General features: G+C 47.9%; 1 protein-coding gene across 1 annotated transcript in view; it reads right to left on the reverse strand.

Annotated features, from left to right (window-relative positions):
• The window catches only part of LOC146177197 (endothelin-converting enzyme 1-like), a 33583-nt gene that overhangs the window by 2068 nt on the left and 18626 nt on the right, over positions 1 to 12889 (reverse strand). Inside the window, exons 5-6 of the mRNA XM_084581487.1 lie at positions 10741 to 11172; positions 7300 to 7485 (exon numbers count right to left, since the gene is read on the reverse strand). Of these exons, the coding sequence (XP_084437613.1) occupies positions 7300 to 7485; positions 10741 to 11172 (618 nt within the window). The remainder of the gene's footprint in view (positions 1 to 7299; positions 7486 to 10740; positions 11173 to 12889) is intronic.

Here is a 12889-nt window from a genome sequence, read left to right on the forward strand (position 1 = left end):
ATTGCAACCTATTGCCCAAGCGATGGCTTTCTAGAGCATCTGCTTCATATTTGGGAGGTAGCAGGTTCGTTTTGAACATTGTGGATGCGTTTCTACAATGATAAGTGGTGTTTGTCCAAGACATTTGAGGCATGTTGCGTTTCACTACTTCGTTTCATGTGTGCATGGAGTCCTCATTACCTCCGACCACAAGTGAAACCTCATAAGAATATGACATCACCCATCCATCATTCTCACCCTACCTCTCGAACATGATATTCCCCCTTCCCCAGTGTGTAGTAGCAGGCCAGTGTCTCTTAACCACCGGCTGACCTCTCCACCTTCTCATTCGTTTCCTGGTTCTGCCGGGTAACCACCTGTTTGCAATGGGTACAACATTTTTCCCGGTCTGCTGAACGGCTCTTTTAGAGTGAAATGCTTGGGAAAGAGGTTAAGGTCCCAAAATGGGCCATGTATAGAAATTTTTCCGCAAGACACGATAAGAATCACTGACCAATCAGCACAATTTTGCAATCCAGACTGTGTTGCCCATCTGCTGCACCTTCCACGTGATGTCTGAAACAGGGCACAGACTATGCGATGTAAAAATCCCCAAAACGTGTCACCTTGTAAAAATATCGCAGATCAAATGGGGCATTCGAGAGCATGGCGAAGCGTTGAGAATTGTGCAACGACGACAACCCCTGTCATCTAGCTCCCCTAGATAACTTTACGACCCCACATTCTTTACTAAGACATCTGCAATTAAAGCTTTCGCAAGGTTCCGTTCAACGTACATGCAATCACCTAGCCATCAGTTCATAAATATGTCGGCGAAGTGGGCCAGACTTTTGAACGTTACGCGAGATATGCGCTTAAGCAATCGAGCCTTTAACACGACATTGCAAACGCATGGGAGCCTTTCGGGGAGTAGAAATGATGAAGAGATGCCACTCTTTCGTCCAGCCAAGAACTAAGTAATGATTTAGGTTTTGAGTGTAGCTGATTTTACGCCGCTCAAGGGTGCTCCAATTCATGTTTTGGCCACCGCAATTCTTTTTGTTTGTCTCTAGAAAATTTACAACCAGGATTCTCCTTGCTCGTCGCAATATACAAAGGGATGTCCGAAAAAGAAAATTCAATATCCTAACTTTGGTCAGTATTACGCGCTTATTTCTATCAATATAAAATACATTACTTCTCTTGCCAAAGGTTCGGTGCTGAGAATAGCACCACTCAGCCTTTTCTTGCGGTGCGTACAACCTTGGACAAAAGTCTAGAAGCCGCGAAATTTTGTCTCACGACTCCATTTCGTCTCAGCCGTGAAATCGAGCCGTCATACCATCTTTCAACGGAAAAACATTTCATCATCATCATCATCATCATCATCATCATCATCATCATCATCATCAGCAGCAGCAGCAGCAGCAGCAGCAGCAGCAGCAGCAGCAGCAGCAGCAGCAGCAGCAGCAGCAGCAGCAGCAGCAGCAGCAGCAGCAGCAGCAGCAGCAGCAGCAGCAGCAGCAGCAGCAGCAGCAGCAGCAGCAGCAGCAGCAGCAGCAGCAGCAGCAGCAGCAGCAGCAGCAGCAGCAGCAGCAGCAGCAGCAGCAGCAGCAGCAGCAGCAGCAGCAGCAGCAGCAGCAGCAGCAGCAGCAGCAGCAGCAGCAGCAGCAGCAGCAGCAGCAGCAGCAGCAGCAGCAGCAGCAGCAGCAGCAGCAGCAGCAGCAGCAGCAGCAGCAGCAGCAGCAGCAGCAGCAGCAGCAGCAGCAGCAGCAGCAGCAGCAGCAGCAGCAGCAGCAGCAGCAGCAGCAGCAGCAGCAGCAGCAGCAGCAGCAGCAGCAGCAGCAGCAGCAGCAGCAGCAGCAGCAGCAGCAGCAGCAGCAGCAGCAGCAGCAGCAGCAGCAGCAGCAGCAGCAGCAGCAGCAGCAGCAGCAGCAGCAGCAGCAGCAGCAGCAGCAGCAGCAGCAGCAGCAGCAGCAGCAGCAGCAGCAGCAGCAGCAGCAGCAGCAGCAGCAGCAGCAGCAGCAGCAGCAGCAGCAGCAGCAGCAGCAGCAGCAGCAGCAGCAGCAGCAGCAGCAGCAGCAGCAGCAGCAGCAGCAGCAGCAGCAGCAGCAGCAGCAGCAGCAGCAGCAGCAGCAGCAGCAGCAGCAGCAGCAGCAGCAGCAGCAGCAGCAGCAGCAGCAGCAGCAGCAGCAGCAGCAGCAGCAGCAGCAGCAGCAGCAGCAGCAGCAGCAGCAGCAGCAGCAGCAGCAGCAGCAGCAGCAGCAGCAGCAGCAGCAGCAGCAGCAGCAGCAGCAGCAGCAGCAGCAGCAGCAGCAGCAGCAGCAGCAGCAGCAGCAGCAGCAGCAGCAGCAGCAGCAGCAGCAGCAGCAGCAGCAGCAGCAGCAGCAGCAGCAGCAGCAGCAGCAGCAGCAGCAGCAGCAGCAGCAGCAGCAGCAGCAGCAGCAGCAGCAGCAGCAGCAGCAGCAGCAGCAGCAGCAGCAGCAGCAGCAGCAGCAGCAGCAGCAGCAGCAGCAGCAGCAGCAGCAGCAGCAGCAGCAGCAGCAGCAGCAGCAGCAGCAGCAGCAGCAGCAGCAGCAGCAGCAGCAGCAGCAGCAGCAGCAGCAGCAGCAGCAGCAGCAGCAGCAGCAGCAGCAGCAGCAGCAGCAGCAGCAGCAGCAGCAGCAGCAGCAGCAGCAGCAGCAGCAGCAGCAGCAGCAGCAGCAGCAGCAGCAGCAGCAGCAGCAGCAGCAGCAGCAGCAGCAGCAGCAGCAGCAGCAGCAGCAGCAGCAGCAGCAGCAGCAGCAGCAGCAGCAGCAGCAGCAGCAGCAGCAGCAGCAGCAGCAGCAGCAGCAGCAGCAGCAGCAGCAGCAGCAGCAGCAGCAGCAGCAGCAGCAGCAGCAGCAGCAGCAGCAGCAGCAGCAGCAGCAGCAGCAGCAGCAGCAGCAGCAGCAGCAGCAGCAGCAGCAGCAGCAGCAGCAGCAGCAGCAGCAGCAGCAGCAGCAGCAGCAGCAGCAGCAGCAGCAGCAGCAGCAGCAGCAGCAGCAGCAGCAGCAGCAGCAGCAGCAGCAGCAGCAGCAGCAGCAGCAGCAGCAGCAGCAGCAGCAGCAGCAGCAGCAGCAGCAGCAGCAGCAGCAGCAGCAGCCTGAATATACCCACTGCAGTGCGAAGGCCTCTCCCGCATTTCTCCACTTAACCAGGTTCTGTGCTAGCTGCATCCACTTGACCCCTGCGAACTTCTTAACCTCATCCGCCCACCTTTCTGCCGCCCTCTGCTACGCTTTCCTTCCCTTGGAATGCAGTTCGTTACCCTAAGCGACCATTGGTTATCCTCTCTTTGCACTACATGTCCTGCCCATGCCCATTTCTTCTTGATTTCCACTAGAATATCAGTAACGAGTTATTTCTCTGACCCAATCTGTACGCTTCCTATCTCTTAATTTTACCCCTACCATTTTTCGTTCCATAGCCCTCTGCGTTGTCCTCAAGTTAAGTAGAACCCTCTTGGTTAGCCTCTACGTTCCAGCCCCATAGGTGAGTGCAGGTAAAATGCAACTGGTGTATACTTTTCTCTTGAGCGATACCGGTAAGCTGCTAGTCATAATCTGCGAGTGCTTGCCAAATGCGCTGCATCCCAATCTTATTCTTGTTATTTCATTTTCATGGTCCAGATCGGCGGGTAATACCTGTTTTAAGTAGACATATTCGCCTACTACTTCCAGTGCTTCGCTACCTACTTTCTACTTTCTCTGTCAAGGTCATCAATCATTATTTGCAGTTCATCCCCCGAGTTACTTAGCAAGGCAATGTCATCAGAAAATCACCAAAGGCATTTAAAATGTTAGAAATGTATTTGGTACGAGAGTAATATACTGACTCATAAAACTTCATGGCCGTTTAGTCTTTAATGGCTCCGTGATGGCTCCATATGATGGCTGAAACTAAAATTTCTCATCTGCAGTACTTGTGAACAAGTTGTGAACAAGAGTGCAGCGGTGGCGTAGTGGTAGAACATCTGCCTCGCATGCAAGAGGACCGGGGCTCAAATCCCGGTGCCGCGCAATTCTCCACCGGATGAAAAAAAAAAGGAAAAGAACAGAAAAATCCGCGTGTCGATGGAATTGCATAAACAGGTTTGGGGTGCGACCTGATGCCGGTGAACACCTCCGGCAACGCACTCCCTCACCAGAACAGGAGTTGGCCACCCTGGTGCAGTAATTGACCACAACCTCCTATGATAAGCTCCATAAAACCCCGGACCTCAGTCACCAGCGGCTGCGGAACAACTGACCACTGCGGCGGTCAGACCTGTGACGCAGCAGGGGGGTGCTAAGAAAGCCTGGCTCCGCTGGACAGGCCGCCATTGGAAACTGACCCTGGCAACGTTTAATGCTAGAACCCTAGCTAGTGAAGCTAGTTTAGCAGTGCTGTTAGAGGAACTAGAGGGCATGAAATGGGATCTCATAGGGCTTAGTGAGGTTAGGAGGCCGAATGAGGCATATACTGCACTGAAGGATGGGCATGTACTGTGTTATCGAGGTTTACCAGAGAGGCGACAACTAGGAGTAGGTTTCCTTGTCAATAAGTATATAGCGGGTAATATAGATGAATTCTATAGTATTAATGAAAGGGTTGCAGGCATAGTAATTAGGCTTAATAAGCGGTATAAACTGAAGGTGGTACAGGCCTATGCACCTACATGTAGTTATGATGTCCAGGCAGTTGAAAGCTTCTATGAAGATGTAGAATCGGCAATGCGAAAAGTAAAAATGCAGTATACTGTACTAATGGGCGACTTCAATGCCAAGGTAGGGAAAAAACAGGCAGGAGACAAGGCAGTAGGTGACTATGGCATTGGTTCTAGGAATAGCAGGGGGGAGTTACTAGTTGAGTTTGCAGAGCGCAATAACTTACGAATCATGAATACCTTCTTCAGCAAACGGAAGAACCGGAAATGGACATCGAAAAGTCCTAACGGAGAGACTAAAAATGAAATCGACTTCATAATGTGTTCAACCTCCGCCATTGTGCAGGATGTAGAGGTAATCGGGAAAGTGCGATGCAGTGACCACAGGATGGTGAGGTCGCGAATTAGCCTAAATCTGAAGAAGGAACGCAACAGATTAGTAAGAAAGAAACCCATCAACGAATTAGCGGTGAGGGGGAGGGCAGAAGAGTTCAGGATCTCGCTACAAAATAGGTATTCAGCTCTAACTGAGGATGGTGACATTACCCTAGAGGCAAGGAACAATAATTTCAGAGATATCATTACTGAGTGCGCGGTAGAAGTAGGCGGTAGGATAGTTAGAGAGGATACAGGCAAGCTGTCTGAGGAGACGAAAGATTTGGCTAAGAAACGCCAAAGTATGAAAGCTTCCAATCCAACAGAGCAAATAGCATTGGCCGAGATATCAAAGCTAATCAATAAGCGCAAGGTGGACAATATAAGGAAGTATAACATGGATAAAATCGAGCATGCTGTAAAAAACGGGTGAAGCCTTAAAGCGGTAAAGAAGAAATTGGGCATAGGCAAAAATCAGATGTATGTGATAAGGGACAAGGCGGGCAACGTCATCACTAATATGGACAAGATAGTCAAAGTAGCCGAGGAGTTCTATACAGATCTCTACAGTAGCCAAAGTAGTCAGGACCGTAATGAGATTGGAGGTAGGGAAAAACAGTCAGACGTTACACCAGTGACAAAGGACGAGGTCAAGAAAGCACTAGAAACTATGAAAATGGGGAAATCAGCTGGAGAGGATCAGATAACTACAGATTTGCTGAAGGACGGGGGGGATATCGTGCTAGAAAAACTGGCCACCCTGTATACGCAGTGCCTGGTGTCATCGACGGTACCGGAACCATGGAAGAATGCAAACATTATCCTCATTCATAAGAAAGGGGACTCTAAGGACCTTAAAAATTACAGACCAATCAGCTTACTGTCTTTTACGTATAAGGTATTTACTAAGGTAATCGCTAATAGAATCAGGACAACCTTAGACTGCAATCAAGCAAAGGATCAAGCAGGGTTTCGGAAACGGTACTCTACTATCGATCATATCCATACCATCAATCAGGTGATAGAAAAATGCTCAGAATATAAGCAGCCCTTATACATAGCATTCATTGATTACGAAAAAGCATTTGACTCAGTTGAAACCTCGGCGGTGATGCAGGCGTTGCGAAATCAGGGGGTAGACGAGCCGTACGTGAAAGTGCTGGAAGATATATATAGTGGCTGCACAGCAACCATAGTTCTGCATAAAGAAAGTAACAAAATTCCCATAAAGAAAGGTGTTCGGCAAGGAGACACAATCTTCCCAGTACTATTCATAGCTTGTTTAGAGGAAGTATTCAGAGACTTGGAATGGGAGCAGTTAGGGGTAAGGGTAGATGGAGAATACCTCAGTAATCTGCGATTTGCTGATGACATTGCCTTGCTAAGCAACTCGGGGGATGAACTGCAAATAATGATTGATGACCTAGACAGGAAAAGTAGAAATGTAGGTTTGAAAATCAATATGCAGAAGACTAAGGTAATGTTCAACAGCCTCGGAAAGGAACAGCAGTTTACATTAGGTAGCGAAGTACTGGAAGTAGTAGGCGAATATATCTACTTAGGACAGGTAGTAACCGCAGATCCGGACCATGAAAAAGAAATAACAAGAAGAATAAGATTGGGATGGAGCGCATTTGGCAAGCGCTCACAGATTATGACTAGCAGCTTACCGGTATCGCTAAAGAGGAAAGTATACAACAGTTGCATCTTACCTGTACTCACCTATGGGGCTGAAACGTGGAGGCTAACCAAGAGAGTTCTGCTTAAGTTGAGGACAACCCAGAGGGCCATGGAACGAAAAATGGTAGGGGTAACATTAAGAGACAGGAAGCGTGCAGAGTGGGTCAGAGAAATAACTAAGGTTACCGACATTCTAGTGGAAATTAAGAAGAAGAAATGGACATGGGCAGGACATGTAGTGCGAAGAGAGGATAACCGATGGTCGCTGAGGGTAACAAACTGGATTCCAAGGGAAGGAAAGCGTAGCAGGGGGCGGCAGAAAGTTAGGTGGGCGGATGAGATTAAGAAGTTCGCAGGGGTCAAGTGGATGCCGCTAGCACAGAACCGGGTTAAAGGGAGAAATATGGGAGAGGCCTTCGCCCTGCAGTTGGTATAATCAGGATGATGATGATGATGATGATGATGATGATGATGTTACATTGAGTCGTATATTACGCAAGCCACAAACGCATTCCTAGAAGCAGCAAACTTCAACCTATGTAATTTTCGTGCACATATTATCCCACGGCCATGTTAGCCGCATATTTCAAGTCACTTACTAAGGATAGCTGGAGATCGTCGTCTTGGAGCTCATTTTTGAAGGCGGCGAAAGCGACCTCAATGGCAGGCACTTCTGGGAAGAGGTTGGGATTGCCACCAGGCAGACAGCCTAGCACGCGGTCTTTGAAGGTGCTCTTCACGGCTTCGCTCAACCATGATGAGACAATGTTGCCCAACGGGTCCACCTGTGCAGGAAAGCTGGATTGATCTTCATTTTATCAGTACGCAACAGTTTAGTGGTTCAGAAAAGATGATAAAAACAGTCCTCAATTCAACAACGAACATTGTGAGCATAGGCTAACGATTGGTGGTGGTCAAAAGGCAGCTTGAGTGATAGAAATAAACTTTTCCTGTCTTTTTGCCTCTCCCCTAAACTCAGAAATTTAGTTTTTTAAGGAGTTCATGCAATTTTCTTGAGTGCAATATATACATTTACAAAGAAATCAAGCAGTCTCTTCAGAATTTACATATTATACTTATACACAGCTTGGTAAAAACAGCTTTAAGGTTACGTAACGTAATCACAGAAAATATGCCTAACCGGTTTACTGAGCGCCTTGGAAGAAATTCTCAAGTGTAAGGTTAGCATCGTCTTCAGGACAACAGTCCCACTCAGCTAAATTATGACTAAACATTTTGTGCTTTCGCACTGGATGCGCTTAGCAGAGGTAACCCCTGTAATTAGTTTCTTTCTTTACATACAACTTATAATGCTGCTTGGCTGATGGGGCGACCCTGTGGATGACATCATAATCTTGGAACTCCCTTCTAGGGGACCTGGCAACTCGACGATGTCGCGTGCTCCTGTACTGTCACATAAACTGCTAATCAATCAGCCCTCAGCCATGCAAACTGGCAGAGCATCCACCTACCTACCTACAAAATTCCCTCATTGGTCAAGGGGTTGACATAAGGTCGAGTGCCGTGGCCGAGTACTGACGCATTGACGTGTGCGTGACGCCACTTGAAATTTTGACCTCTCTAACCAATCAAAGTTCTGCGCCACTACAGTCGCAGTTCGCTCTCAAGATATCACACGTGTCCTAAACGACGTGCGACGCCAAGGCAGAGATTTTTTCTGGAAATAGTTTCTAATGCTATTATAGTATAAAATTATTCTTCAACGAATATAACATTCAGTACACTCCCCCAAAAACGTGAGTGTTTTTGCAACCCACGCCAAAATATGTGCTTCGTTCTTGCAACCCAGTCCGCAGAAAGGCGAAAGAAAATCGGCAGACAAAGGAACTGCAGATGCCGAAAGAGCAGTCCTGACAGGGACTCAAACCTTAGCACTGCATTTAATGCAGTAAGCCACTAACTTCCTTTTATGGCATACTTCCGGGCCTTTCTTATGGAACTTCGCTTCCAACTCGGACTGTGCATGCTCAAGGAATGCTGTCAGACTCTAATCCCATGTTTTCCCCATAACTTGAGTCAAGGATTCAAAAGTTAAATACTTGAGATAAGCCAAGAAATACCTTTACCAGCTGCTCTGCGCAACACAGGCATCTTTGTTTCGGGAATAATTATTTAAGTTATTTTTCTAATTTACTTGTTATTGAATTTAAACAGTAAATGTGATTTGCAACAGGTAGAGCACATTCAAAAACGTCCATCTGTTTTATTTTCGGTAAAGGAAGCCGCGCATGTGTCTTTTTTTCTGAACAAGAAAGGAAGCCCGCGAAATGCAAAAACAATCACGTGTCAAGCGCATTCGCGCGCCGCGATTGTGCTGCTCCCAAGCTTGCATTGGGTGAGCCAAAATCACCTTCGGTCGTGACTCAGTGACCTAGTTAAAGCGCGAGGCTGATAAATTAGCGATGGCTGCAGCCCGCTCAGCCGGCTCGTTGCGCACGCTGCTGCTTGCCCGCTTGCACCGTCCACATGCACCGACGGGCTCACGTGAGCGAAGAAAGCACCGCAGATATATCGGCTTGCCGCTGCACACGGGCCAGCTGATTTCCTGAACTCAAGCCATGATTTGAAAGTAGCACTATCGTCGTGCGCGCATGCCCCTGTTGCGTTGATTTTTCTTTAATTCGTGGGCTTTCTTTGGAACTCGGAGAAGATACGCGTCCCACTTTCTTTCCCGACAAGAAATGTCATAAGGGTTTATGAGCAGGCTCTTCAATTTTTAAATTGTACATATTATCTATCGTCAGTATTAAGTAAACTATATCGATTATCCAAATTAACTGTTTCTGAAACACATATTGCCTGTGATGCGTAGTATGGAAGGCAGCTGTTTGCAACTGGTTCCGTGGCCAATCTCAAAAATGTAATTTTTAACCCGTGGCCCAAATTAGCTGCGACGCGTGGTAGAAATGTGTTTTCCGATTGAATGCCGTTTACTGCATGATTTATTGTTCTTGTGTACACCTATCAACATTAGGATTGATGTCGGTGCCTCTAAGCGATCCAGTCATCGACACCAGTGAGCAGCACTCCCTCATCGGAATGTTTTCACACGCAATCCCTGTTTAAACGCTGCAGGGCTAAATAACCCTTTTGCAGAAAACCCACCATCGACGTTATCGCCGTTAGCGAGAAATCCCAAGCAAGGGTGACGGTCGTTTGCAGACCACCCGCTGATAGGTCAGGTGCTTGTGCGACTTCGTAATACCACGCGACCTGCTATTGTGGTGGGTGAGAAAGCAATCGAACTCACCAGGGGCGTTGGATCCAGCGCCAGGTACGCTAATCCTAAACCAAGCAGGCATGTTCATATACGGATTCGTGAAGCGGAGCTTGTCACATAATGGGCGGTCTTCCGCATAGTGTAGTATCGTAGGAAGGCACGCTAATGATTAGGTGTGAGATTACAGTGGCAAAAGTTAGGGGTCCGCAACTATTCGAGTAGAAACAGGTATTTAATTGAAGTAAAACCGGCAAGTGAAGCAGCAGACAGGAGCAGCTAACGCAGTCATGTCATTTACTTGAAGGTGGAGCTTAACCTTACCAATAATTGTTTTGCATTCAACAAGATGAACAAATTACAATTAATGATTTGTATAACACAGTAGCTAATAGCAACGAAAATACCTCCTAAAAGAATCAAGCATGGTCCGTGCGCTGACTATCAGCTTATACTTCGGAATGAGCCAGCTAAGATATGAAACGTAGTCAAGGCTAACTTGGGAATAACAGAACTATGGCCACATTTAATTCAATAGCGTCCCACGTCATTCAGGTGTCCGTCCCAGAGCGTCATTCTGGGCCGGCTACAAGAACATTGCAAAGGCTTTGGAAGCGGATCCGTTTAAATACGTTCGCCGTGAACTGGTCGCAACGGCTCACTCTTACACGGGAATTCAGAAGTCACTGCATATTAAAATTCATGCAATGTAATCGAGAGTAAAATGTCGCAGACTGTACAACGAGACGAGTCAGGACAACGAAACTGTGAATTGCGTTCCCCGTACACAGATCCCGCTTACCTTGACACCTTCGCTGTCCACAGCGCCGACAAGCTCCTTTGCGTAAAGATAACCCAGACCGCCGTATAACATGGCCTTTGTGCCCTCCTTGTAATATAACGGCGGGGCCAGAGCTCCCAATGACAGAGAGAGCTGGTTCAGTACGTGAACGTATTGAGCGTACGGCTGGGCCATACTTTCTCCGATCCGCAGCTGCTGCAAGCCGGCGTCGGAGCCGATGAGGCCGCGCAGACTGCGCCGAGTCTCAATCCAGAAATGGGCAAAGGAGGGGGCACTCTCGGGAAACTTGGTGTACGCCTCCTCAAGACCCTCAGCAGTGAGAAACTTCTTATCCGGCCACAGCACGCTGCGCACGGCACGGATCTTCTTGGCCGCGACACCTTGAGTCGCATTGTCCAGCCATGGTACGGCAGATGCCTTCTCGAAGGCAGTCTGTGGAAGCATGAAGCTCACCTGTATGCTCTTACTACGTGCACGAGACGACAGAGATGCTAACGTGCCGTCTAGCAGTGTTCGCGCTGTGAAGATTATATATGAGAGATGCCTGGAACCACACGCGAAGAGGATGACTCCCTCTCGACGACCCACAAGGCTTCCAACTTCATCCGAACAAAACGTAAACGATAGATTCGTCAAGAACATTTTTTCCAAGTGCTACGCGGGATCACGACAGCCTAAATACAATAATTGTTAGGGGAATTCCTTTTGAAATATGTCGACGAGTGTCATCACGCCCGGAATTTTATTTTTTAATCTGTTTTTTTTTTTATTCGGTTGATTTCTTAACTCATAATTTCCAATGGGATTCTCAAATTTGTAATATAGCAGTTGCTAATTTCAAGGCCAAGCAAGTTTTCATATATGTATATATTGGATCACCGGCCACTCTTTAAGCCCACAATCCTCTCTTCCGTTTTTACTAACATCTACAGCACATACATTGTCATTACATTCATTAATGCTTAAGCATATGAAATTGGTGGTTGTGACACTACATCCATGGACAATGTGGACAACCATATTGCGGCAAACTATGCGTTTGAAGTGCCCAGAAACAGTGCTAAAATTATGTTATTTCTCGATGTTAAACTCCGCGTTTGAAGACGCTATCTGGCCGGATCCGCATAAAAATATCGCTCACTGGCAAGCACAAAAGTAACAAGCGTTTTGGATCACAGACCAGTGAGCTGGAAGGAGCTTTGCGTGCCATGTCGCGTTTAACGTGCTCTGTTCACGTCATGTTACAATAAGCTTATGAATAAAGACTATGCATTGTTTTAAGCGTTGGTTAGCCAAAATGTTTACTCTGCGCAAAAAAAAAAAAACATATCGGAATTCACTGCTTTAGAGAAAGTGAGATAAATACGAGGTTAGGAATGCCAGCATATGTCGGCACTGTAATCAATCGACAAGCATCTTACGCCAGTAAACATTTGATGCAATGTGGACTGGATCGACAACCGAAGTTGCTCAATATAAGTCTGGCGCCTGAATAAAAACATTTGCAAGCCGCTTCTTTGGCTATTATAGCCATCGTTAATAGCAATGGGCAACATACGGAAAGGGTCAATAACTCGGCAGTGTTCGAAAACAGTGTCACTTGAACGTACTGCACTGTGCTAAACAATGTGCCTACCTTACGACATAGAAGCGTGGCTTAACCATTCTATAATACTTAAGGTCTACGTACTCTATGCCGTCACGCGCCTTCTCTGAGCTTGGGTGAATCCAAAAAAGACGGTCGAGTTAGTCCATGCGCCATATATCGGCACTGTGCGTCTTATGTGAGCACAAACGTTCTGATAACAAGCAAGAATGATAGTTCTCACGGGGCTATTCGGTTTTAAAGAGCACGCATGTGTTGCATATGACCTCTAGAAAGTTTACCTACAAGTAGATAGAAAAGGCGTGGGCGGTTATCAAAAAAGCTACCCTGAGAGGAGAAAACAGATGAGAAAAAAGACGAGAAGAAGAAAGGAACATTTAGTCACAATATGTCACTGCAGAAGACTGATATTAGCTAACAAAACAGAGCCTTGTGTGCTTTCAAAGCAGTTGATAGGCCAAGGATTGTATCCGCCAATAAAGGGCGAGGATCGAGGCGACCAACGCTCAAAAGCGTGGGAGGCTGCTGCTTTCTGAGAAGAAT

Source organism: Amblyomma maculatum, chromosome 10, assembly GCF_055883805.1.
Source record: "Amblyomma maculatum isolate TAMU_Amacu chromosome 10, ASM5588380v1, whole genome shotgun sequence".
Lineage (NCBI taxonomy): Eukaryota > Metazoa > Arthropoda > Arachnida > Ixodida > Ixodidae > Amblyomma > Amblyomma maculatum.